The sequence below is a fragment of the Cervus elaphus genome, chromosome 13 (genome assembly GCF_910594005.1).
Source record: "Cervus elaphus chromosome 13, mCerEla1.1, whole genome shotgun sequence".
NCBI classification, from domain to species: domain Eukaryota; kingdom Metazoa; phylum Chordata; class Mammalia; order Artiodactyla; family Cervidae; genus Cervus; species Cervus elaphus.
In genome coordinates, this window is record NC_057827.1 from 66,826,550 (window position 1) to 66,854,347 (window position 27,798).

Genomic DNA, 27,798 nt, shown 5'->3' on the forward strand with positions numbered 1-27,798 from the left:
AACGGTTAAGACGGTAAATTTTGTGCCTTTTACCACAATAAAAAAAGATCTAAAAGTAAAAATACATATGTGATAACTGCACACAAATATAAAAAAAAACACAACAAAAACGGGCCAAAATCCTCATTCCCAGAAGCAAATGACACTGTTTTGACATGTTTACTTTCCACTTTTTCTAAAAGTTTGGATTACAGTATGTACATAAAGGTGCTACATTTTTGATTATTATATCATAGCATTTTTCATATTAAAAGCATCTACAAAATTAAAAATCAATACATACAAAATCTGTGGTTTAATAATATTCCATGGGCTCCATATGGACGGACCTTAAAATCACTAAAAAAATAACACATATAGTAGGTTCTCATTACTTATCTATTTTGTACATAGTATCAATATATCAATAGTATATACCTGTCAACCCCAATCTCCCAATTCCTCCCACCTCCCCCAAGAGATAACATTATAGACAGCCAGAACGTAACACCTCCTTTGATCCCATTCCCCGTCTCTTGCTCCCCAAGGGAATGACTTACAGTCTCCTTGGCAGCAGCAGGTCAGGAACAGGCCCCTGCAAGGTCCTTGCACCCCAGGACAAGGGTTTATACAAGAAGTCCAGTGAGCGCTATGGGTTCATGGCTCCACTGAGCCCACCTGACCACTGACTCTGCAATCCCCTTCGCCGTTTCTTCACAGTCATGAGATAAAGACACAGTCCCAGCCATCACGCTGGTTTCTAGGCAGGAAGGAAGAAGAGGGGCTGTCTCTTGGGGGCTTTACCTTCCTATCAGGGAAGAAGAGCCTCTCTAATGACAGCTTCCCCCGACATTTCATTGGCCAGACCTGGGTCACATTCTCCCTCTCCCCAGTGCCTCAGACCCATCACTGGCTATAGGAAGTAAGACTGTTTAGCAGACCATGACTTAACCCCAGAGCTAAGGTGGTTCCACCGCCTCTTATCCCAAAAGATCAGATTTCTGTTACCTGAAGGAAAATACTGGGGCTCTGAAAGGACAGGGCACGGGGTCTGGGAGGAGGGTGGTTGCCAGCCGACACCAGAGTGGACGCCAGGGGAACCTGATGTCTTCTGCTAAACAAATGAGCACAGGTATGTTCGTGTGACATACAGCCACATGTTCAAGTACTCCTCGAAGCTGTTTCTGGAAGGGATTTCCGATGCACAACCCCAGTTTATGTAAAGGCTACGTGAGTCGGCTGCTAATATCGAGCTGGCGCAATAACGTAATGGATAACAGTCCAGACGCCTCCCATCTCCATAGCCTCCTATGATGGACACAGCCGATCAGATGAAGACTTAACCATTACTTTTGGTCTGTAATAGGTAAGTGACCCTAAAAAACACAGAGTCTGAACAGAGGATGGGGAAAGGCGACTTAAGAGCTACACACACGTGCAAGCAAGCAGCGGCTGGTTGGTAGCTCTGAACACAGACAGGGAGGCGTCCTGGTAACCCTTGACACCGTGAAGTCACAGCTGAACGTGGCTGCACCCACTTTAGGTGGAGCCAGAAGTGGTCGGGCTTGACTTTCCCATCCAGTAGCCTCTGCATCTAGAATTCAGTGGTTTGGAGGGGAAAAAAAAGGATGAGCAGCATTGCATCCAAGGGAAGCTACTACTTAACGACTGGAAGAGATGTGTGTAAGCAGATCTATAAAACATCTCTGTCTGCCTGTAATGCATGCAGCATTGTTACTTGCTGACCATTGAGTTAATACACGAATCAATAAGGTATTTACTTAGACAGGAAATGGTCTTTCTATGTGGATTCTTTGTTGTGGCAGTCACACCAGGGCTTTGCTTGTAGTAGTGTTTGCTTTGAGAGGGCTGGAGGAAAAATTGTATGAGCTTTGACCTGGCAGGTCAAAATAAGGAGCTATTTTTCCAAGGCATAGTCTCCTTAAAGGGTTTCATTTTTGAATATGCTTTTGAGAAATAATTAGAAATATACGCTTTCGGGTATTGGGTTGGCGAAAAAGTTCATTCTGGTTTTCTGTAAGATGTTACAGAAAAACCTGAACAATTATTTTTGCTGAACCAACAGTTTGGGACAAGCTATATACAGTTTTTACTTTTTCATGTGATAAACTAATGATTTTTCACTGTTTGAACTTCCTAGAACAACGTCTAATTTCCGGACACTGTTTTTACTTGCTTGCATGTATGGAAATTCATAGTACTCAAAAAATCTCAAGGACAAGTAAGCTAACAAAGGTCTGTATAGTAAGAGCTATGGTTTTTACAATAGTCATGTACAGATGTGAGAGCTGGACCATAAAGAAGGCTGAGCGCCGAAGAACTGATGCTTTCAGACTGTGGTGCTGGAGAAGACTCTTGAGAGTCCCTTGGACTGCAAGGAGATCAAACCAGTCCATCCTAAAGGAAATTAAGCCTGAATATTCATTGGAAGGACGGATGCTGAAGCTCCAATACTTTGGCCACCTGATGCAAAGAGCCGAGTCATTGGAAAAGACCCTGATGCTGGGAAAGATGGAAGGAAAGAGGAGAAAGAGGGTGACAGAGGATGAGATGGTTGGGTGGCATCACTGACTCAATGGACATGAATTTGAGCAAACTCTGGGAGATAGTGAAGGACAGGGAAGCCTGGCGTGCTGCAGTCCATGGGGTGGCAAAGAGTCAGACACAACTGAGCGACTGGACAACAACGAAATAAGCTAAATTCAGAGCTCTCTGAGAGTTTGATTATGCTAAGACTCTGCCACACTGCTTAGCCTGTAAAGCAGCATTTTCCTGTCCCCCCATCTCCCATCCAAGTAAACCACTGTTTATCTAACACTTAGGATGTTCCAGGCTCTGAGCACTCAGATGCATGAACAGCTACAAAAAAGCAGAAGAAACATCCTTGCCTTCCAGAAGCTTCCAACTCAGGAACTATCTACAAGGAATTAAAGTGAAAGCCAGCTAACTGAACAGCACAGCAGGCTGGGACTTTTCTGTGCTCCGGGGAAACAGAAGGCCGGAGGGGGGGCGTTATTTGCCTGGGAGGCCTTGAGGCAAGATTGGAACTGAGCAGAGAGGTGGGGAGATGTGAGGAAGGCATTTCTTAATGAAGTGAGTGTGAACAAAGGTGTAGAAAATGAAGGGGCATTTTCATCAACAAAGACTTGTCTATGAGGCTGTGTGGGGGAGGGGCTCAGGATGGAGCAGAAGGGAGAGAGAAAAACAGTCATAGATGAGATTGATTTAGTACCTATTACATGCCAGGGGGCTTCCCTGGTGGCTCAGATGGTGAAGAAGCTGCCTGCAACTCAAGAGACCCAGGTTCAATCCCTGGGTTGGGAAGATCCCCTGGAGAAGGAAATGGCAGCCCACTTCACTGTTCTGGCCTGGAGAATCTCATGGACAGAGGAGCCTGGCGGACTACAGTTCATAGTGTCGCAAAGAGCCCGACTAAGCGACTCTCTCACACACACACACTCCAGGAGCAGTGTATGTACTATTTCAAACATTACAACAATCCTGAATAGTAATATTCTGATCTTACAGATCAAGAAACTGGCCCAGAAGGAGTTTCCTGGTAGCCTAGTGGTTAGGATTCTGGGTTTTTCAATGCCAGGGTCAAAACCTGCTGGGGAAACTGAGCAACGTGGCCTCCTTACCACACCCCCCACCCCAAAAAAAAAAGAAATTAAAAAAAAAAAGGAAAAAAAGAAATCTAACAGAGGAAAAAAGAAGAGGACTGAAAAGTGGGGTATTATTCCACGATGAGGCTGCCAGACAAAATATAGGACACCTAGCTAAATTTGAATTTCGGATAAACAAGGAAGACGTAAAAGAAACTGACCCAGAGATGTGAAAAAACTCACCTGAGATCACTGAACCGATAAATAGTGGAACCGATATTCAAATCTGGGTCTGTCTCAAGGAAACTTCTTTCTTTTTTTTTTCCTATTTCCCTTTCAGCCCAGCCAAGGAGCTGGGACTTTATAGAAGGCTTTTTACTTCACACTGGAGGAGAGCTGATGAACAATATGGTGGTAGTTTTCAGGTGCACAGCAAAGTGATTCAGTTAAACATATGCATGTAAATATTCTGTATTCCACAGGTGGCGGGGGTGGAGGAGGACACTGGGAGGAGCAACTCTGGGTGTTTCTGCTCGGATAGGGCCGACGGTGTGTCCTGTGTTGGGCTGACCCTGGTCCACTCTGAGGCTGGAGGCAGAAGAGAAACTGTCCCTGCCCTCAAAGAAGGCACAGCTTCGTGGACAAGCAGGAAGGTTAACAAGTCACTTTCATGGTGAGGACGATGACAGCAATTGGGGCGGAATGCCACGGAAATGCCCTTCCAAGGCATGCTTCTTAGAGATGTCATCTGAGCTGCTTTGGAAGAGGAGGAACGTTGAAGGCCGTGAGAAAGGATCTCCCAGGCAGAGGACGGCCAGCCTGAAAACAGACGTCTGCACCACTGGAGCTGGGGGAGGCGGGCGGGATGAAAACGAGGCTGCGCGTTTGAAATGCCCGGTGGCGGAGTGGCTCCAAACTTGAGTTTCGACTGGAATGATGCGGTTCCACCCGCAGGTTAGAAAACCTCCGGAGAGCCTGGGGAAAGGAGGGCTGGAGCAGGTAGTGCAGCTGGTTGGCAGAGGTTTCGGTGAGACGGCGGGACGGGACCTGCAGCACGGCAGGGACAGAGAAAAGCTGGTGTGAGAGACGTTTAGGAGAACTTGATGGCTGACGGCGGGGGATACGGAGCCAGGGTAGTTGAAGATGGTTTCCAGGTTTCAGTCCCAGGCAAGTGGGTGTGATGGGTGAGCGGGCAGGGGCAGGAGCAGGGGCAGACCCCATGGGTCCCCCGAGGGCAGACAGTGCACGTGAATCTAGAGCTCTGGGGAGAACCACAGACAGCTGAGAATCATCAGCTGCACACGGCTGTCGAGGCCACGAGGATGGATGGGTCAGGGGGAGAGGGGACAGCAGGCAGGAGGAGGAGAGGGGCCAGAGGAGGGAAAGTCAGAAGCGAGAAGACAGACCAGGTGGATGAACTGAATGGCAGAGCCAAGGAGGGGGTCTGGGAACCTCATGAGCGGGAGAGGAAGAGAAAGTGAGATCAAAAAGGCCCCACCTGTGCGGGCTCCACCCCAGGTGATGACGTGATAGCCGCGGCTCAACAGATGGAGCGGGACGGTCAGCACAGACCTGCCCTCAGGCTTGGCTGGGACTGAAAGGAGACGGGCAGTGACTCCAGGGGCATGTGGGGTCAAGAGAGAACCCTGTTTCTAAAGACAGGGAGAGACGTTGCCACGGGAAGAGAGCCCGGGATGCAGGGCAGGTCCCCGGGAGGGGAGGAAGGGGAGTGCAGGTGGACACGGGACGAGGGCTCAGCCAGGAGCGGCCACAGGGGGACCCCGGGCGTCCGAGCGAATGAACTTGGATCCCTCCAGCTGCCCTGAAGCAGGGGCCGCTGGCGCTGGGCCCCTGCGGGGAGGCGAGGTAATGGAGAGGAGGACTCAGGCAGATTTCTTATGAGCTTTGAGAAAAGCCATTTCGAGAATCTGCTGAGCAAACTGGTGTCGTGGGGGCCGGAGAGAGGACCAGGGAAAAGAAGTGTCAAGTGACATGAGACGCTCAGGTGACGCTGGGGACCATAAGTCACAGCAGAAGTCTACACTCGTGAGTGGTGTTTCCCCCGGAAGATCCCAGCATCTCGGAAGTACAGGGTCGGAAGTGAGTGGACCCAACGGGGACGTTTTATGGGTCGTAAGCAGTAAGGGAACATGAAAGAATAAGTGAGAGTGAAAATTGCTCAGTCGTGTCCGACTCTTTGTGACCCCGTGGACTGTAGCCCGCCAGGCTCCTCAGTCCATGGAATTCTCCAGGCAAGAGTACTGGAGTGGGTCGCCATTTCCTTCTCCAGGGGATCTTCCTGACCCAGGGATCGAACCCGGGTCTCCCACATTGCAGGCAGACGCCTGACCGTCTGAGCCGCCAGGGAAGCCAAGGGAACCAGAGGATGCTGGTAACTGCTTGTGGGGTTCTGGGCTGGGATGGAAAAGAGGGATTAGGAAACAGAAGGTCTGAGGCTGAAACGAAGGGGTAACAGGGAAGAGGGGGCGAGAGTCGGAGATAAGAGGATGCTGGGAGTTTGAGATGCCAAGGGTGGCCCTGCTCCCAGGGACGACGTGGACCAGGATGTGGCGGCTGAAGAGGTGGGAGGGAAGGTGACTGGGGTTTCGGAGGCCAAGACAGAAAGGGGCTTCCGTGACTGAGACGATGCAGGGGTGGAGTGGCCTGGGTGAGAGAGAGAGAGAGGAGTTTAAGTGCCGGGTCTTCAAGAGCACGGGGGGGGGGGGGGGGGGGGGGGGGGGGGGAGGAGATGACGACAGAGACGGATATCATGGGGTGATGGCTTCAGTCTCAGGGCCAGGGCTGCCTCGGGTAGGACTTGGTCAGTCACTAAGGAGAGAGACAGGCAGTCCTCAATTGCATTCTTGCCACCAGGGCGGGCGCCTCTGTTTACTCAAAACAGTGCAAGGACACACCCAGTCCACTCCACAGGGAGTAAGAGGAAGGGCCGGTGTAGAATATGCTAGTCCTTCCTCTGCACGGCGCCCCTTAAAGCTGTCTGTGAGCACTAAGGAAGTTTGCTGGGAATTCTGTCCTGGGACGTAGACGCAGGAGGCCTCCTGGACTGCCATTTCCGAGTGGCAGCTGCTGACCCTACCACAGCTTGCTCGAACTCATGTCCACTGAGTCGGTAATACCATCCAACCATCTCATGCTCTGTCATCCCCTTCTCCTCCCGCCTTCAATCTTTCCCAGCATCAGGGTCTTTTCCAGTGAATCGGATCTTTGCATCAGGAGGCCAAAGTACTGGAGCTCCACTTTCAGCATCAGTCCTTCCAGTGAATATTCAGGGTTGACACTGGGGCTGGTTTTAGGGCTCACCCTTAGGCCAGACCCCGTGCTTACCTGCACACGTTAAGAATTCATTTGCTAGGCAGACTTTTCTTAAAGACATCTGCCATTATCAGTGCTTAAGTTTTGAGTCTCTCCGGAGTGGGCTGCTGTCCGTTAAAAGTAGGATAAAACATGGAGAAGGAAATGGCAACCCACTCCAGTATTCTTGTCTGGAAAAGTCCATGGACAGAGGAGCCTGGCGGGCTGCAGTCCATGGGGTCACATGACTGAGCATGTGTGCACGAGGGTGGAGGGAGAAGGGTTGGTGGCAATAAAGCGGTAGAACTAAAAAAAAAAAAAAGTAGGATAAAACAACTCCTTTTGTGTTTTCTGTCAACCAGACTCAGTTTTTCAACACAGGAGCTCCTTTCGAAGTCTACGTCGGAGCCCAGCTGCTCGTGTCTTACCATCGTCACTTTTCCTCTTGTGACACAGAGGTGCTTTGGCTGGGAAGGCTAAACTGAGGAGGACTTGGTGAGTGTGAGGTCACGGTGGGATCAGGAGAAGGAGATGACAGAGGATAAGATGGCTGGATGGCATCACAGACTCAGTGGACATGAGTTTAAGCAAGCTCTGGGAGATAGTGAAGGACAGGGGGGCCTGGCGTGCTGCAGCCCTCGGGGTCGCAAAGCGTCGGACATGACTGAGTGACTGAATAAGAACCAAAACCAGCCCACAAGCGGAGAGATGAGTGGAAGACGCGTGTTCACTTAGAATGAGTGGGTAGGAAGGACGTGTAACAGTCCCGGGGAGCGTCAACACATCATGCAGTTTACCTATCACCACAGCTGATTCCTGTTTGTCTGAAGACTAGCATTGCTAGGCCTGATTAACAGCCAAGGAAATGAAGAGTTAAAAGGCTACAAGGCCTCTCCGAAGTCTCCTGCATGACAAAAGGCACGGTCAGGCCCTTACCCCTTAGGATGACTCTTGCCACTCCTCAGTTCTGCCTGCCTAAGTACCTTTGTAACTGGTGTACCATTCAAGGCCTGGAACTCCAAACCCATTTGCACTATTAAATTTAAGTGGGAACTCTGAACAAGGAATGGCTCATGAAAAATGATAACAAGAAAAAAAAAGTAGGACATGATGTCAGTAGCGAAGTACTGAGAAAAACCTCAGACATCTCAATAGCAGTTTCAGGGGATTCATTTGTTAATTTGATGAATTTCCAAGGCAAAACTATAGCTCTTTTACACTGAGCGCTGTGAGTGCAAGCTAAGTCACTTCACTTGTGTCTGACTCTTTGCAACCCTATGCATTATAGCCCACCAGGCTTCTCTGTCCACGGGATTCTCCAGGCAAGATTATACTGGAGTGAGTTGCCATGACCTCCTCCAAGGGATCTTCCAGACCCAGGGGTCGAATCCACGTCTATGTCTCCTGCACTGGCAGGCAGGTTCTTTACCACTAGTGCCACCTGGGAAGCCCCCTGAGAGCTCATTATACCTTTATCACAAATATTTACAAATTTATCATCCAATTTATTTTATCTACTTCCTTTCACTTAGAAATTTTTTTTTTTTTTAAAGGCTAGTTTGCAGCCAAATGCTGTCCTGGGCACTGGGTGGTTAATTCTCAAGACCCAGGTGAAATATCCTCTCCTCAGGAAGGCCATTATCTGACCAGCCTGGGCTAGGGTCCTCTTGTCCCCAGACTCTCCACTTGTTGCCAGGACAGCCAAGGGGAAGTGAGACCCGTATCTTGAGCTCTCTAGTCATGGCCTGCCTCCCGTCTGGGCACATCTTATCCTCTGGCTTCATAGAGCAAGAGCGCTTGACAAACGGGGATGAGCAGCTGGGCTCATCTCATCTGCTACGTCACTGCCTTTTAGCGAAGGGAGAAGTCCTGCTCAGATGCGGCGGCTCAGCCCACTCTCACTGAGCTCGTCTGGTTCCAGCGCAGATGGGCCTCTCACACAGATGCAGGAGGGGGCTGGCTTTTTGTATTTTGACCCTGCAGTAAGTGTGCCGTGCAACAAGTGTGCCTATCAGAGCTACCGCAGACTCAGACAGAACTTTCCTTCCGTTCAAGCGCACGTGCCGCATTCATTTGGATGGGCAGATGGCATAGCAACTGCAGCACAGACGATTTAACTTATACTTTGGAGGGACAAACAGTGTGCAAAGTAGAGAAAAAACGAGGCCAGATCTCAACCTTCCTTAGATTCACAGGCAATAACCAGATTCATTTCCTGGACTAAACCACTTAGCCTCAGAAAAAATCTAAGAACTTATAAGACTCAAGAACATAAAATGTTGCATCAATGATGTCAGCTTTATAGGTGTGTGAAATTAGGATCTATCACCACAGTTCAAGCTCCAAATCTAATACATGCATTGATTTTGGGGTAGGGAGGAGGGTACCTTGAACAGGCCCAGTTTCAAAGATTCCACAATCAAGAACACACTATAGGTTTGATGATTAAGAAAAACATGTATGTACCTATTGTGTTGCTGTAGTCGCTAAGTCACGTCTGACTGTTTGCAGCCCCATGGACTGTAGTCCACCAGGCTCCTCTGTCCACGGGATTTCCCAGGCATGAATACTGGAGTGGGTTGCCATTTCCTTCTCCGGGGGGATCTTCCCGACCTAGGAATCAAACCTCTGTCTCTTGCACTGGCAGGCGGATTCTTTACCACTGAGCCACCAGGGAAGCCCATACACACCGACAGTTTTTATTTAATTTGTACTGATTCAAACGAGGGGTGACCCAAAGCAGGCAAGGGACCAGAGAAGCTCATGAAGATTAGGTACCATCTAAGACCCTGCATACACCCTAATCTTGTCAGCAATCCACCATTTTGAAACTCCGCGGAAGAAGGAATAAAGACTGTTACTGTCCCATACCTCTGCCCGATTATATAACTTCTCCCTACCCAGCAGGAAGCGGGGCACAGTTCTTGAGGTACTGGCCTACTGCGTTCCCCCTTTGTGTGGCAAAGTAATAAAGCCACTCTTTCGTTCTCCTCCAAAAAAATAAAACCCCAAAACACACAAGCTAGGCCTAACCAGATGCTTAAATAGAACTTTCATCCTGATTTTCTTCTAAATATTTTATTGGCAGCTTAGTTTGGCTCTGAAATAGGGTTCGACCCCCAAAGCTACAAAGCCTCCGCAGCATGACAAAAGGCAAACGCCGCTAGCGTTAGCTGCAGCCCTATCACCACACCTTGCAATGTGACCTCCAACAGCTTCTCTCTCAGTTAGTTCCCTTAGTGGCAACAGGGACTGGGCTAGTGCTCAGAGCGTGTTCTCCACACTGTAACATGGACATTCACTGGAAGGACTGATGCTGAAGCTGAAGCTCCGATACTCTGGTCACCTGATGTGAAGCGCCGACTCACTGGAAAAGACCCTGATGCTGGGAAAGACTGAAGGCAGGAGGAGAAGGGAACGACAAGAGGATGAGATGGCTGGATGGCATCACCGACTCGATGGACATGGGTTTGAGTAAATTCCGGGAGATAAAGGACAGGGGAGTTTGGAGTGCTGCAGTTTATGGGGTCGCAAAGAGTAGGACAACTCAACAACAATACTGTTACCGATGCAGAACACCAACTCTAAAAGAACTAACATTAGAAATAACCAAAAAGCAACTTCATGGGGCAGCCAAACTAGTTTGTGGTAAGGGAAGTTACTTAGCATGAGTTCACTGCCTGAACTGTTTCTGATCTTTTAGAAACAGAAATAAGGTAGAATTAGATTTGTTAGGCTCCTCATAATAAATGAGAAGATACTCTGAAAAAAGGAGAAAAAGATATTGGTGTCTTTCAATTCACATCCTTTATTCTTCCACCTACTCCCACCCTTTACCCTCTCCACACGTATCCCTCCCTAACCCCGTGGTCTTACGGCCCAGTTGGAAACCTAATGGAGGTTGCGGGAAGGGAGGGGCGGTGACATCCAAATGGCTGTGTGTAACAGTCCACACTTTTTATCCGGTGCTGTCACACCAAAGGACACACTCCCGGGAGGTTGTCTGTCACCCCATCTCCTTAGCCACTAGGGAGCTCGGACTCACTTCACACGTCTCTCGTGAGTCTTCCAGTCTTCTACCTTCTTATGTAGTTGCAGACATTCATTTCCACGGTGGACTGGAAGTTTCGCTGGAGTTCTTAAGACATGTAAAATAGTAGAGCATTTTCACACCCAAGTCCTCTCTGTCACGGTGCCTTGTTTTTTGATGAACCAAAAAGCAAACAATCATTCCACGTGCACAAGGCATTAAGCTGTCGACGGACTCAGCCACGGTCTCTGTCCTCACGACTGGAATAAAAGCAGGCAAACATGGCTGTAAAATACCCAGTTTAATTAAGTGGCATTAGCTAGTTTTCTTGCTGCCAAAAGAACAGGATTCTGGCTCACACGGTAAACAATTCACCTACAATGCACCTGGGTTCGATCCCTGGGTCAGGAAGATTCCCTGGAAAAGGGCATGGCAACCCACTCCAGGATTCTTGCCGGGAGAATCCCCATGGACAGAAGGGGCCTGGTGGTCTCCAGTTCATAGGGTCGCAGAGAGTTGGACAAGACAGCAATTAAGCACACGGAAGTTCAGAGAGAAGGTTTACTGGTTCAGTTTACTCTGACCAAACAGAACAAAATAAAAGCAATAAAATTAGCCCTACCTTTAGAGGCCCGTGGCTCTGGAACTGCACTTTAATCTGTCCTTTAAAATGGATTTTCACCTTCAGTAGCCAATGGAAGCAGGCGAGAGCAAATACAGCGCCGTGTCTCTGCATGCCTATTCTATAGCTAAAGAGTAGAAACCAAGAGTCTCTCCCATCAAGGAAAACTCAAGGCTTAATCCAACAGGTCACCTACTCTAGGGCAATTTTTAAAAGTTATTCAACAGTTGGGCCACCTCGGTGTTGTCTCCCACCTACCACCACTCCTGACAGTTAAACCCAGCCTCCTCCACTTGACTATGAACTTTGCCAACCCATGACTCAGAAGCTAAGTGACCTAACTGGGTACTTCCCCCATTTCTGGTATCTATGGGGAAGTATCAACTACTTGCAAAGACACCCTCCCATCAATTACTAGAGAGTGGGGAAAGTGAAATTAATTAAGCCACATACAAATTCTCCCACAACTGGTTTTTCACTTATGAACCATTTATGCAGAATGTATATGCTATGAAGCCAGAAATGACTTATTTCAGCAGACGTGACTTTCTCAAACTGTGGGTGCAACACTCTAATGGGAATAACTCAGATAACTCACTCTAATGGGATTTAAAACTCAGATGCAAACACGGAATGATCTAATTTTTCACTCCCTACACTAAGATTTTCAAGTCCATGTCATTTCAAAGTAAGTAGGGACTAAATGAGACTGACAAAAATCACTTTTTAATCAGAATACACAAACTTTCTTCTAAAGGTTATTAAAAGACACACCTGCTTGTTTTAACAAGTTGGATCTAAGGTTGATGTATTACAGTTCAGTATAACCATGGTGTTCAACCTCGAGAATACTGCTTCGAAAGACAGGGTAAAAGTGAATACACATTTGAGAAATTCACACAGCAAAAGGAGTACAAAAAAGACACACTCGCTTAGTTTCTCGTGATTTTCTTTCTTAAAAACTAGTTTTTATTTCTATTCCTTCAAACCCAAAGTCAGGTCGACCAAAACAACGAAGGGCAAGACCACATCGCGGCAACATAGATAACTATTTAGGAAGGTTTAACTTGCCTAGAATTCGCGCCAGAAGGAAAAAAAAAAAAACAGGGGGGCCTCTGCTGCAGGTATAAAGGAGAACTGGGCGGGAAAATTTGTGGCATTTTCAACAACGAGACAAATGCAAAACCGTGAGGAGGAGCGTCTACACGGGTGACAAAGAGGTGAAGACGGTGGTCGAGGGGAAACGACGACTGGCTGGAGAGCGAAGAAAGGGAAGCTGAGAAGGAAATGCTCGGAAGCCACAACAAGCCAAGCTACCGGGACCCTGCAGCCAGTTCTAAGATCTACGGGGAAGCAGGCACCCAACGGCTAAGTCGCAGGTTTCCGCGGGTCACGAAAGGATAACGGACATCTTCCCAACGGCGGGCCCGGGGACGCGTCGCGCCGCTTCCGCCCGCCCGAGCCGCCCGGGACCCGGCGGGGCGCGCGGCTACGGAGCTCGCGGTGAGATGCGGGCCCGCGGCCGCCGTTCCCCTTCGTCGCCCGCCTTTGTTCGCCTGGCCCTGCTCCCCCCACATTCGGCCGCCGTCGCCCGCCCGGAGCCGGGTGCCAAGAGCAAACGCCGCCTGACGCGAAAAACGAGGCACATGCGCTTCTCGTCAAGCCAGACTTTATTGGGGGCCGCCGGGGCCGCCCCGTGCGCGCCTCCAGCTCCCCCCGCGCGGCCCGCCGGCCGGGACGCCGCGCTCGGCTCGGCCGGCTCTGCCCCGCAGGCCCCCTCCCCCGCGTCGCCGGGGGAGGCGCGCGGACGGCTCACCGGCTCCCGAGGCGGCGGCGGCGGCTGCAGCGTCGACGCCCTGCTCCAGAGGGAGGCCCGGGGCCCCCCGGGGCGGCGGGCTTCGCTGCTGTTGCACCGCTGAGGGCGGGAGCCGCGCGACTAGCGGCGAAGGCGGCGGCGGCGGCGGCGCGCTGACGTCACGCGCAGCGGCCAGCCAGCGCGCGCGCGTGGGGGGAGGGGAGGGGGGAGCCGTCCCGGCGGCCCCCAATCCGGGAGGAACTCGGGCTGAGTGGGCGGGGCCGCCGCGGCGCACGGGCCGCTCGATTGGCCCAGGAGGAGGAGCGAGCAGGCAAGCAGGCGAGTAGGGACGAGGCGGCGGGGCGGGCCGAGGCAGCACGGAAGTCTCGCGAGGCCAAGGCTGAGCGGAGTGTGGCGGCGGCGGCGGCGGCGAGATCTGGGCTCGGGGTGAGGAGTTGGTATTTGTGTGGAAGGAGGCGGAGGCGCAGGAGGAAAAGGGGGAAGCGGAGAGCGCCGGCCCCGGAGGGCGGGAGGAGGCGCGGCCAGAGCGGGAGGCCGAGGCGCGGCGCGGCGGGGCGCCGGGGCGAGCAGCGGCCGAGCGAGCGCGGGGCGCACCGAGGCGAGGAGGCGGGGAAGCCCGCCGCCGCCGCCGCCGCGCCCGCCCCTTCCCCCCGCCGCCCGCCCCCTCTCCCCCCCGCCCGCCCGCCGCCTTCCTCCCTCAGCCTTCCTTCCCCACGGCCGGCCGCCTCCTCGCAGCCCCGGAGCTGAGGCCGCCGCGGCCGTGGCCGCCGAGCCCTCAGTCATGGCCTCGGGCGACACCCTCTACATCGCCACGGACGGCTCGGAGATGCCGGCCGAGATCGTGGAGCTGCACGAGATCGAAGTGGAGACCATCCCCGTGGAGACCATCGAGACCACGGTGGTGGGCGAGGAGGAGGAGGACGACGACGACGACGAGGACGGCGGCGGCGGCGACCACGGCGGCGGGGGCGGCCACGGGCACGCGGGCCACCACCATCACCACCACCACCACCACCACCACCCGCCTATGATCGCGCTGCAGCCGCTCGTCACCGACGACCCGACCCAGGTGCACCACCACCAGGAGGTGATCCTGGTGCAGACGCGCGAGGAGGTGGTGGGCGGCGACGACTCGGACGGGCTGCGCGCCGAGGACGGCTTCGAGGACCAGATCCTCATCCCGGTGCCCGCGCCGGCCGGCGGCGACGACGACTACATCGAGCAGACGCTGGTCACCGTGGCGGCGGCCGGCAAGAGCGGCGGCGGCGGCGGCGGCTCGTCGTCGTCGGGCGGCGGCCGCGTCAAGAAGGGCGGCGGCAAGAAGAGCGGCAAGAAGGGCTACCTCGGCGGCGGGGCCGGGGCGGCGGGCGGCGCGGACGCGGGCAACAAGAAGTGGGAGCAGAAGCAGGTGCAGATCAAGACCCTGGAGGGCGAATTCTCGGTCACCATGTGGTCCTCAGGTGAGCGCCGGCGCGTGCCGGCCCCGGGGATGTTTTTGTTTTGAAGGGAAGCCATGTTTTATGTGTGTGATGGGCGCCGCCATCTTCTTCGCGGGGCCAGTATGGCGGCCCCAAAAGATGGCGGGGGCGGCGGGCGGCGGCGCGGCGAAGATGGCGGCGGAGGCGCGGCGCCGCCCGCTAGGCCGCAATGGCGTAGTTTCCCCGGGCGGGGCGGCCGCTCGGCGCGGCGCGGCGCGGGGTGGGGCGGGGCGGGGCGCGCGGGGCGGGGCGCGCTCGGCCAACGGCCGGCTCGGGGCCCGTTGTCCGCGGCACCCACCCGCCCGCGAGGCGCCCCGGGGGCGGCGGGAGGGCGTTGGCGGGGTGGCGCGGCCTGGCCCTCGCGCCCGGCCCGCCTTCGCCGCGTTTCCCTGGCCTTCCTCTGGGGGGCGTCGCGGGCTCGACTCCGCCCCCCGCCCCTGCCCCGGAGCCGCTGCAGCTCCCGGGAGGCGCCTTCCGCGGCAGTGCGCTCGCCCTCCCGGCCGCGCGGCGCTCCCTCGGCTCGCCTCGCGGGGCGGGACTTGGGCGGCACGTCGGGCTCGCGTGTGCGGGCTCGGTGTCGGCGGGACCTCTGTCAGCGCGCTGCGGCGGGGCCTTCGCCTGTGCTCCCCGCGCGGCGCCTAGTGAGGGATCGCGGGTTCTTGCAGAGGACTGAATCCTTCGCACTTGAGGGAGTTTTGTTTTCTTAAGTTATTTGACTCTGCATCTGCATGTCTGCCATTAAATTGATAAAATCGAGTATTTCCACGTTTGTTGATAGAAAACTTCCAGTGAAAAGAAGGGGTTCTAGAAAAGGGTCTTTTCTACTCTTTTAACACTGGTCTCTGAACGAGGGCCAGGAAAAATATCTAGGGCAGAAAAGAATTATCTGCATATGTAAATCTGTTTTAATTTTACTTTGTAACTAGTGTTTTCTTGTCCTTATCTTATTATCTGTCCACAGGCTATCTTGTTAATTTTGGTTGTAGTAGTAAATAGGTTGAGAGTAATCCTGCCATAACGAGTTAATCTAGTACTTGGGTAATTAAAGTGGTAGAATCCTTTTCACCACACTTTCTCCCACTCTGTTTAATATAAATTCTCAGAATTGGATGAAGCCTTGAAATCTGTTTAGGGTTTAGGGTTAGGGCGTGTTTAGGGTTGTTAAAATTCACGAGAATGAATCGGGCAAAAGACTGGATTGAAGCAGGTCTGGTTGTATCTGCTGTGGAAAGCTGCAGGTTTCTGTGGGTCTGTGACTCGGGACTGGCGGTGGAGCGGAGGTGCCCTCAACGTGTAACAGCACTTGCTCACAGCCCTGCTGTTTGGGTTTCTGAGGGCCTTGTGGAACTCTCGGTAGTTTGAGTTTCGCAGGAGCTGTATATTTAAATGAGACATATCTTAGTATTTAAGAGGCTATCCAAAGATCCCTTCTGTATACATTCTGGTAGTGCAGAATGATTGCACAGTGGTCATGTAGGAACTAGAAGCCATGCTTTCCCATTATTAATAGTAATGAGTTATGGGACGCTGTGCTGGTTACTGATGAATTTGCTGAATTCAGAGCTTCCCCCGGTGGCTCAGCTGGTAAAGAATCCGCCTGCAGTCGCAATGCAGGAGACCCAGGCTCCATCCCTGGGTGGGGAAGATCCCCTGGAGAAGGAAATGGCAATCCACTCCAGTATTCTTGGGGGACAGAAGAGCCTGGCAGGCTACAGTTCATGGGGCTGCAAAGAGTTGGACACGATTTAGTAATGTTTTAAACCACCCCTTGCTGAATTCATGATATCATTAGGTATTTAGGTAAAGATACATTAACCACATGAAGCTATATTTACTTTTTCTCACAGTATGGTCATGTTGACTTTAAGTAATTTAGCAAACCAGGATATTTTACGTATTCTGCATTTGATCTTAGCAAATTGCTAACCCACTTCTCCATACCCAGAACACTTGATAATGTAGACTTGACTTGAAGTGGTATGTATCAAGTTAGCTTAAAAGTCATTACCTCCCCTGCAAGTGATTGCTCCAGGCTTGTACAGTTTTAGGGATATTTTAAAGTCTCCTTTAAAGAGTTAGTTGTTTGGCATGTTGCAGTACTCTGCATAAAGGTGGTTATAAACATTTGATGGCAGTAATATAGAATTGCTTGTTTTCTCTGACATGTTATATGGTAAACTATTCCCCTTCCTTGTCCTTGTGGTTTGGAATTATTACTGAAGAGAAGTGAAATAGTTTGTGATTAACTCTACATGTCCCAAGTTCAAATTTGGCGTTTAGTTTCATCTTCAGAAATGAAATAAGGTAATTGATAACAGATGAAGAAATCAAAGCAGGTTAATTGTTAGGCTTAACTTATGTGTGTGTGACTGGTAGGCATTACACACACTGCTTTCATGTACTTGATTACATCTGATCCTAGGCAAGAGAAGTTTTAAACAGCCCCTTTGTCTAAGCTCAAGTTTAGTTAACCTGAAGTTCTTTAAACAATAACAATACACATAGGGTATTGTCAGGGCTCTAGTTAGTCGGTAGCACCTCTTGGCTAAAGAAAAGCAGTGAGAAACAAAGCCCTGGGTTGTGTGGGCTGCTTCTGCTGTGTGTCTTCATTCAGTTTCCACAGGACAGCTGAGCTCCGTGGTTGGCATCTTTTGAATGGGATGGCAGAGGGGAGTCTAGTATTCCTATAGTAGAGTAGGGTCCCTAGAGATCTGCTTTTTTTCTTCTTCTTTTTTTTTCTTTTTTAATTAATTGACATCTCATGTGTGTGGTTTAGTGGCCTTTTACTTTGTTCACCAGCTTGTGGAATCATTGCCACTGTCTAATTCTAGAACATTTTTTATCACCCCAGAAAAACTGGCTATTATTGCCCTCTCCCCCACCCACCCCACCCAGCCATTAATCTGCTTTTTCCCTGGATTTGCCTATTCTGGACATTTCATTTACATGAAATCATACACTATATATTGCCTTTTGTGTCTGGCTTAGTCTGTTTTCAAGGTTCTTCCAAGTTGTAGAATGTACTTCATCACTTTTTACAGCTGAATACTACGCCACAGAAGCTGCTTATTTTTGCAGATGAGAAAATTAAGGTCTAGTTAAGACTGAACATGTTTTAACATTTAATCACAGTTTAACTGTGTTTTGAAGAGAAGGAAATGGCAACCCACTCCAGTCAGCACTCTTGCCTGGAAAATCCGTGGACAGAGGAGTGTGGTAGGCTACAGTCCATGGGGTTACAAAGAGTCGGACACGACTGAGCGACTTCACTAGAAAAGAATCCTTTGCTTAAGGCCCGTGTTTGTTCTCTTGCATCTTTCCTAGCATATAGTTAATGAACATTTCATTATTGCTAAATTTAAGGCCAAGTATTATGTATTCCCCCCCCCCCCCAGTTGTTCATCACGATAGTTTAGGAGGGACATCCTATCTTGTAGGATTTATTAAAAACTAAACCACTTAACAGAATCACTGGGTTGAGTAGGAAAGCTAGTAGTAAAAGCTGTGTATTTAAAACATATAGTTTTGAGAGAAACCAAAAAGGCTTTTGAATCTTGAGGTTTCAGGTAGTTAGAATATGTGACCTTCATTCAAGGCTGTCGGTATTTTAATTATCTTCTGTTAGAATATAGAGGTGCTTTGTGCTAGTTTGAGTAAAACATCTAAGACCAGAAACCATTGATATTAAAAGCAGCAAATTGAAAGACAGTAAAAAAAAGTATTACATTTTTTCTCACTTTTATATGTTCAGAAAGTTCAAGTTTGCCAAAAATTACTAGTCCTGACAATTGACTATTTTTCCTTTTTTAACATGCTGTTGATCACTATGGAAAGATGCTGTAAATGTAAACTCCCATGGAGCCAAGCCCAAAGAACCCTCCAAAGTAATCGTGTCACCCCCATGACCTACATAGGACAGCCTAAGTCATAGATCCCGCTTCCTGACCTGGTGGCTCTGGAAGCCTGGCTTGCTTACAAGCCTCTGTGCTGTCAGACTCTTGTCTCCTGGTTATTAACCTCCCTCCCACCCCTAGTCAACAGCTGTCTGCTCCAGTAGGAAGAGAAAAATCCGTATCAGAAAAGGTCAGGACTCCTGACCTACCTAAAACTAACATTTCAGGCTTTTGGGAGAGAATAAAGGTTAATTTTTTAAAAATATGCTATACTCCTGGGTGAATATTTACAAAAAGGCTTTCTATTTGTTTTGAAGTCGTCTTTAGGAAGATCAGTTTAAGTCTGGGAAACAGGGCTCATAGCAGGTTATTAGCAAAAGCAATTATCTTGAACATTTCCCAAGATGTACATTTGGTGACCAGTTTATAAACTGCCCTTACTACTTCCATAGGAAGAACGTAAAAGTGAAAACTTTATAATTTTTAAATCTGAACATTTACCAGTGAGTTGTATTCTACAGTATTAAGCACTCACTGTACTCAGTATTTTCAAAATTTGGCATCCGAAACACCACTTGGATGTTGAAGAAAACATGTATTTCTTTACTGTTTGTAGACTGTTAGGAAGATGCAGGGAGGTCTTGGAAGCTAGTTGACTATATTGTGTAAACTTGTGCCTTCCTGTTTATGGTGAACTTTTACAGGTGGGGAGAGGAGCTGTTTCTTAGTCTTAAGGGTCTTGTGTTGGTAGGTCCTGTTATGTGTAACCTAGTGATTAATTATCAATAACAGCAAGCCCAGTGGTTTTTTAGAATCTTGTTAGTAGGAGCATCAAATTTCCTTTTAGAGGGCAGTGGCCAGAGATCTGACCTTGGCGTGTCTCCGCTTCTGCCCTTGGGGTCTTTGTAAAATGCCCTGTTGGGGTAGGAGGACCCTTGAAGGCATTTTTCATTTCCTTTACAGCAAAGAAATGCTACTTTATGAATTCCTTTGTGAGAAAAGGAAGCAGTATACTTACTTTCTTAAAGCAAAACGACCCAGTGTTAACATGACCCGGTGAGATATTAGGAACTCTCTAGAGCAGAATTCGTGTCAACTCTTCAGTTACTTCAGTGTTACCCTGCAGCTCAGACGGGATCACACACTGAGCTAATGTGAGTGGCTGTGATGGGCTCCTGTGTTGTGAGAGCGGAGGGGCGGGGAAGGAGAGAGGCAGTGCTTGTGAAAGCTGTCCTGTGGTGGGCCTGTCTCCTTCCAGGGGGGCCACAAGCTCCAGGTGGAATTTCTAGTGTCTCACGGCGTCACACTCCACAGGGCTGCAGTTCTCCGCTCAGCCCTCTTCTCTCCCCTTGCTACTTGCTTCTAAGCATCACCAAAACATTGAAGGAGAGACGCTGCTGCCACAACTCTGAAGTGACAGTTGGTTTTGAATTTTGCTTTTTTTCGATATCTTACTTGTATTTTTTTATTATTACATGTGATTCTTAGACTGAATATGTTTTTATAGACTCTTGACAAGGACCAAATACAGACCTATGGATTTCACTTCTGGGGATCTGATTGGGTCACACATTATTCCTTTCTGAATTTGATTTCTAAGATTTAAATTACATGAATTCACTCCCTTGCCTAAAAATTCTACAAACACAACAGGTGTGGATACACTTAATGCCTCTGAATTGTAAATTTAGAAATGATTTTTAGATTGGTAAACTTAACATTTTGTATCTACACACACATCCCAGAGACACACTATTGCATTCAGTAAACTCCAGACTTCTCATAACCTGCCAGGCCACGCATGGTCTGGCCCCTGCTCCCCCCTTCTCGGCGCTTTAGTTTCTTGCACTTGTTGTTTTCAACTTGTTCTCTGGAAGCAGCACCTCTGTGTCCAGTGCTCTGATCCCCGATGTTCATAATCTCAGCTCTAAGAGGCCTGCCCTTTCATCCTTTCCGATTAGCATCCTTACCCCATCACTCTTATCTCCTAACCCTGTTTTGAAATTGCCTTGCATTTATCTTTTAATTTGCTGCTTGTCTCTCTACTTTCTCTAGAGTGGTAAGTCTTGGGCTGAAACCCTGCAGATGGTCCAGGGCACATAGAGGAGTCTCAGTAAAGAACTGAGTGAATGAGTGCTTGCAAGTTGTGCTGTCAGGCCGAATCCTGGCCTGGAGTCCACAGTGCCACTCTCATCTCATTACTGCTTTGAGCAAAGGAGTAGTTAAGGGTGAGGAGAGAGTAAAGAAACATTTATTAAAGTCACTGGAGAAGGAAATGGCAACTCACCCACTCCAGTATTCTTGCCTGGAAAATCCCATGGATGGAGAAACCTGGCGGGCTACAGTGCATGGGGTTGCAAAGAGTCAGAAAAAGCATGGATGTTAATCAATTCTAGGTTGACATCCTGGATCTATCACTTACTGTGCTTCTTTGAATATATTCCTTTGCATTTCTTTTTTTTTTTTTTTGGCCATGCAGTGCTGCCGCATGTGGGGTCTTTGTTCCCCCACCAGGAATTGAACCTGTGCGCCGCCCCCGTAGTGGAAGGGCCAGAATCTTAACCACTGGACCGCCAGGGAAGTCCCACCACTTGGCATTTCTTTCTTTTATTTTTTCTTTTTTACCACTTTGCATTTCTGAGGCTTGATTTATTTGACCAAAAACAAGAGGTTAATATAAAGGCTTTGTTTGAATTAATGTGACAATTACTGACATGAAATAGGTACTCAGTAAATGATAGTGTCCCTACTTAAGGCCTCTGTTAGTGGAGAAATGTGGAAAACAGCCTGTGTCTGATCTTTGCTTGTTGCTTAGCAGTGAATCTTAGTTGTTTAGCTACGCTTCATTTTGGAGCTTCCCAGGTTGTGGTGATAGTAAAGAACATTGCCTGCCAGTGCAGGAGACTTAAGAGATGTAGGTTCGATCCCTGGGTCGGGAAGATCCTCTGGAAGAGGGCATGGCAACCCACTCCAGTATTCTTGCCTGGAGAATTCTCATGGTTGGAGGTGCCTGGCAGGCTGCAGTTGATAGGGTATAAAGAGTCAGACATGACTGAAGTGCCTTAGCATGACACACACATGCATTTTGGTGAAGTTTGGGTTGGTGGCAGTGATGAGTAAATAATGGCCAAAAGTTACCTGGAACGGTCAAGCAAAGTTAATGGCCTAAGATGGAAGGTGTGGAAAAACAAAATCTAGCTCAGCTGACCCGCAAATAAGTAGAGAAATAGGTAAATAAATATGAAATGGATAAGAACAGAAAATCAGGATCACAGAAAAAAGGAAATGTTAGTGTCCACCTTAATGAGCTTCCTGGCAATCAAGATAAAAAAGGAAACCATACTGCTGACAGCTGATCCTAAGACAGGATAGACTTCTAGGGGAATCCAGCTTTCCTTAGTTAAGACTGAGTTCTAAAATAAACTGTTTTCTGTGTGAAGAGAGCTGTGAGTGATAGCAGCGCACCGGTTCCAACTAGTACAGTGTCAGAGTTCTCACAGTGTCTTTGCACGGCCAGAAGACTTAAATTTAAGCAGTGTAGTTGAAGGTGATTCTTTACTTGCTTATTCAACATTCTTTAAGAACTATTAAGCATAAGACCTGCTCTTCCCCTTAGGCCCATAAGGGGGAGGGCAAAGGGGAATAAAGGTTTGTTTTTTGGAATAACGGTGCACACCTCTTTTCCAGACACACTGGTTGCCTTTAATGTGTTGCCTTGTTTTAGCAGAAGCCTGGAGTGCTGCAGTCCATGAGGTCGCGAAGAGTCACATGACTTGGCGACTGAACAACAACATAAGATAGGTGGTCTATCTTTTAATAAATTAAGGAAGCCAAACACAGGTCAGTGATAAGAATGAGAGGCCTCTTGGAGGAAAGAGATGTTGACTTGGGCTTTGGAAAGCCCAGATCGGGGATGAGAGGTGGGCAAGAAAGGAGAGGAAAGTTGTGTTATCAGACACTGAATAACATCGCAAGCAAACCGGCTTGGTTGAAGCATGGGGGGGCACGTGAAGCTCCACCTCTGATTCTGTTTTCTGGGCCTGTGGCATAGTTTAGTTCCTTAGTCATTTCTTTTTGACTAAATGTTTTGAGTCTCTGTCTCTCAAATTAGGCTGGGAGTGGCTATCGCTTTGGTAACTTAGAAACTGAAGATTGCCTTTAAAATGTGAAAGAATAGATGTTTCTGCTGAAATAAAAGTGTGCCGCCCCATTCATGGATGGTATTGGCTAGAGTTTGCTTTTGCACACCTTCCATCTTATGCCATTTAGCTTTGGTCTTGCTGTTGTAGATTATTTGCCTCTGGCTGGAGTATTAGTACAAGAGTCATCTAACGCACAATTTTGTCTGGAAGTTCCCAATACAACATTTCCCCCTACCACCTTACTTCTTTGAATCTGTGACTTGTTTTCTCAGCTTTTTTCCAAACAAGAATACTGAGACTTGGTTTTCATTTTAATTTACAGTGTTGTATTAGATTCAGGTGTATAGAAACTGATTTTGATGACACTTCTAGTGTGGATTAATCCTGTCTCCTGAAACAATGAGATAATTAACTGAGTGCTGCCCTCAAGGAAGACTCCAGAGAATACTGGAGGAGATCTCGCTCAGTCTGTGTCGACTCTTTGCGAACCGTGGAAGGTAGCCTACCAGGCTCCGCTGTCCATGGGATTTTCCAGGCAAGAATACTGGAGTGGGCTGCCATTTCCTTCTCCAGGGGATCTTCCCGACCCAGAGATTGAACCCAGGTCTCCTGCATTGCAGACAGACACTTTACCGTCTGAGCCACCAGGGAAACCCCCAGAGAAGAATAAATATATACAATTTTTAAAGCAGATTTAGATACTTTACTTCATGAACAGGCTTTGCTTAGGTATGTGTTTGATAATTCCCCTGTTGCCATTCACTAGAACTCAGTAACACATATAACATGTTTGGTAATCAGAGCTGATCAGTTAACATCTTCTTCCTCCTCTATACAGTGAATCTATTTCAGCAGTAATTATGAAATGGAAGGAGTATAATAATGGCCACTGCAAACAGTGAAATTGTTTGAATACAAAACAGTAAAACGTATTTAAATAAAATGGTACCCAAAAAAAGACTGAGTTAATACTTGTATTTGGGGTTTTTTTGTTGTTCTTTTTCGTTCCCCTTTACTTACACTTTTTGAAGAGGGAAGCTTACGTGCATGTGGTCTGTAAATGTAGCTTCTCTCTTTTTAGAGCATCATAAATTTCCTTTTGGCAAAAGCTTCTGAAGACTTTCTTTCAAAAATCTGATAGCAATGGCCAAATCATAGCAAACGCTGACATAGTGCGATCTCTTGCTGTAACATGTGTCCGTTCCTGCTGTGAACGAGGCACACACTGTCTGATTTCTTCTGGCAGTAGATCTAGCATCTTCTGTCGTTCCTCTAGCAGTCTTCTTTGAAATGTAGTTTTCTTCCTGTGTAAATAGCTGATGTTCTTAAAAGTTGTTAAATAGTTAACAGTTGTCTTTTTTATGGTTTCTGTGCATTGGCCTTCAAGGAGTTCTCTAAATTAACTTCTATGAAAGACACTGTTTGTTAGGGAATAAGTAAGACATACAAATTTTTAAATATATTTTATGAAATCGTACAGTAACCATAGCAATTATTTAGAACTTAGGCCAACAGAAGTTAGTTTGTTTTTGTGGAGTTTTTAAAGACCTATCGATAAATGTCCTTTTGGTAGTAAATCCCATCATTGGGTAATCTCAAATCATTCCTTGTTTCAAAGAGAAAAATTTCACTATAGTTTAATCCTGTTTTCTCTGAGTGAAATCCCATCATAGAGACCAGAGATCAGCAGACTTTTTCCATAAAGGGGTAGAAGATAAGTAGTATTTTAGGTTTTGTAGGTCCAGATGCAACTGAGCAACTCCATGTGTTCATGTAGCCAGGAAAGCAGCCATAGACAGTATATTCACAAATGAGCATAGCTGTGTTTACAATAAAACTATTTCTAAAATTAGATGGCGTATGTGCACAACATCATTCATAGCAGCGTTGTTCACAGTAGCCAAAAAATGGAAACAACACAAGTGTCAATCAGTAGATGAATGGGTAGACAAAATGTTACCTTGTGTCATATAGGAGTATTACTCACCTGGGAAAAGGAATGAAATTTTTATATTTGCTACAACACAATGGACCTTGAAAACATGCTTAGTGAGGCAAACCAGGTACAGACAGACAAAGAATATATGATTCCACTTAGAAAAGTTATCTGGAGTAGGCAAATTCATGAAATCAGAAAGTAGACTAGAGGTTACCACTGAATGAGGGGAAGAGGGGTTGTTGTTTAATGAGTGGCAAGTGTCTGTTGGGGATGATGAAGTTTTGGAAATAGATAGTGGTAATAGTTACACATGGACTTTGTGTTGGCTCAGATGGTAAAGAAACTGCCTGTAATGCTGGAGACCCGGGTTTGATCCTTGGGTTGGGAAGATAACCCAGAGATACAGTGCAACCCACTCCAGTATTCTTAACCTGGAGAATTCCATGGACAGAGGAGCCTGGTGGGCTGCAGTCCATGGGGTCACAAAGAGTCAGACATGGCTGAGTGGCTAAAGTTCAAGCTGAGTAGTTATACAACATTATGAGTATACTTGATGCTGCTCAGTTGTGAAGTTACAGGTGATTCAAAATGATAAGTAATGTCTGTTTTACCAAAATAGACATAAAAATCTTGTCAGCCCCCCCAAAAAAAAAAATCTTGTCAGCCTCTACTTCAGGTTTATTTTATGCATATTTTGTATTCTAATTCTTAATTATCTGACTGTTCTCTGGGTACCCTATGTTGACTGTTGGAACCAATAACTGATCTTCAAGAAGTATAAAACATTTCCTCATTGGACTTTATTGTCACCCCAGAATTCATGTATTGAAGCCCAAATCCCTGATACAGTGTTATTAGGAGTTGAGGCCTTGAGAAAGTTACTAGGTTTGGGGGTGAAGCCTTCATGAATGGGTTAGTGCTCTTACAAGAAGAGGCAGAAATTACGTAATAGAATGAGACCTGATGTATATGTGAAGATACAACAAGGAGACATCTGGTGGCGAACGGCAAAGACGGGACTGAATAGCTGGCACTTTGATCTCAAGGAATGTAAGGAACACATTTCTTTTTAAGCCACCCAGTCTGGAGTGTTCCTTAAACATTTCTTTGTTGGTTTGTTTATAGCTGCATTGGGTCTTTAGTTGTAATGCATGGCCTCTCTCTAGTTGGCATGGACTTCCGCAGTTGTAGTGAGGGCTTAGCTGCCCCAAGGCCTGTGGGATCTTAGCTCTCCGACCAGGAGCTGAACTCATGCCCCTGCGTTGCCAGATAGATTCTCAACCACTGAACCGCCAGAGAAGTCCCTAGACTATTTTTGTTACAGAGACAACTTCCTCGCCAGAACATAAGTCCCATGAGGGCAGAGACCTGATTTTGTTTCTGCTGCCGAGAACAGTGCCAGGACAGTTCATATGTGTTGAACTAATACAAGGAGTGCTTGAACTTGTGATTCTGTTATGCCAAGCATCCAGCTGTCGCCCTGCCTCGGCACTCTTCCATAATTCTTATCAGTGGCTTTCTCAGAGCTGCAGTGAATCGCTTCTCGGCCTTTTGGCTAAGATTAGGTGTAGTATCTCAGAGCAGCAGTGGTTCTCAACCTTGCCATCTTTCTTGTATGAGAAAGATACAAACGAGTGTTTCTTCATGAGAAGAAAAGTGGCTTCAGTGGCGGGGGTGGGGGGAGCAGCCTCCCTACACCCCATCATTCTGGTACCAGTAGAAGGTGGATGTCCTAGTCACTGTGCCTCAGTTGGAGGGATCAGAGGGTATAGGCATGACCACAGCCTGAGAAAAGAAATGAAGGAGTCTGGTTGGTGTGGGGTCCCAGCTCTGTAACTGGTGTCGGTAACTACGCTTCCTGTCCTTGATACTACCAGATGACGTATAATGTACCCTCGTGTAAAGAATGGGGGGAAAGCATTTAAAGTTTAAAACTGCTGTCTTCTGGGTTTTTCATGGTGAAACAGTTGGGTAGAGAAGCACAGGTTTTCAGTTGGCATTGAGAGTTTCGGCACGTTCTGTTGTCTGCTTTAGTCACCGCAGTGGTAGGAGGCTGGGATTTTGCCCTCCAGGTGCTTCACTCTAATTTGAGAGACAAGGCCAACAAAAGTTCAAAACAGCATGGTTTAGAGTTTGTCAGTGTTACTATTCGTAAATAATCCAGGAGTTCAAGGTAAGAATGTTGAGGCTGGAGTGATGGAATCAACCAGCCCTGAGAGAATTTGAGCCAAGGAGAAGTAAAAGACTAGATGTGGTAAAGTGAGGTCAGACAGCATAGGACCTAGAATGATAAATAAGACTTGGTGTTTGGAATATAGGAGATTGATTGTGGGAGTCAGTCTTCCTTCTTTTTTTTTAAACCTGTTTTTAGATGTGGTGGTAAGAGGTATGAGTGGAGTTGTGCTACATTCTTTGAACACATATTTGAAAACCAACCTTCCCTAATGAATCAGACAGCAAAAAATCTGCCTGCAGTGTGGGAGACCTGGGTTTGATCGCTGCGTTGGGAAGATCCTCTGGAGAAAGGAATAGCAACCACTCCAGTATTCTTTCCTGGAGAATCCCACGGACAGAGGAGCCTGGTGGGCTACAGTCCGTGGGGTCACAGAGAGTCAGACACGACTGAAGCGACTTAGCACACATGCAAACCTATATGCAGGCTCTGAGCAAGGCTGTGAAGGCTACATGGGGGTCAAAACTGACAAATATCCCTGTCCTCATAGAGTTTACAATCTAGTAGAAGTGGGTAACAAAAATCACACAGCTCTGATTGCACATTGTAGTCAATAAAAATTGCAAGGGCAAAGGCCATGAGGTTAGGGTGGATGGTCCAAGGTACATTTGAGGAACAAAAGGCCAATATAGCTGGAGTGAAGAATGAGGAGCTGGAGAGGTAGGCAAGAGGCTTGCTAAGAGATGAAGGCTAGAAAATCGAGTTTGAGTCAGCCATGCAGAGTTGGT

At 48.0% G+C, this 27,798-nt stretch overlaps 2 protein-coding genes across 2 annotated transcripts in view; one reads left to right on the plus strand and one right to left on the minus strand.

Annotated features, from left to right (window-relative positions):
* Positions 1-14,168, minus strand: LOC122706435 (vegetative cell wall protein gp1-like). The gene is made up of 4 exons (XM_043921566.1): positions 14,119-14,168; positions 13,386-14,077; positions 3,849-4,652; positions 1-1,573 (listed from the first exon to the last, which is right to left on the minus strand). Exons 1-3 carry the CDS (start codon positions 14,166-14,168, stop codon positions 4,561-4,563), a joined length of 834 nt encoding a protein of 277 aa, XP_043777501.1. The 3' UTR covers positions 1-1,573; positions 3,849-4,560.
* Positions 14,072-27,798, plus strand: part of YY1 (YY1 transcription factor) — a 25,361-nt gene continuing 11,634 nt past the window's right edge. Inside the window, exon 1 of the mRNA XM_043921239.1 lies at positions 14,072-14,845. Within this exon, the coding sequence (XP_043777174.1) occupies positions 14,167-14,845 (679 nt within the window). The 5' untranslated portion in view covers positions 14,072-14,166. The remainder of the gene's footprint in view (positions 14,846-27,798) is intronic.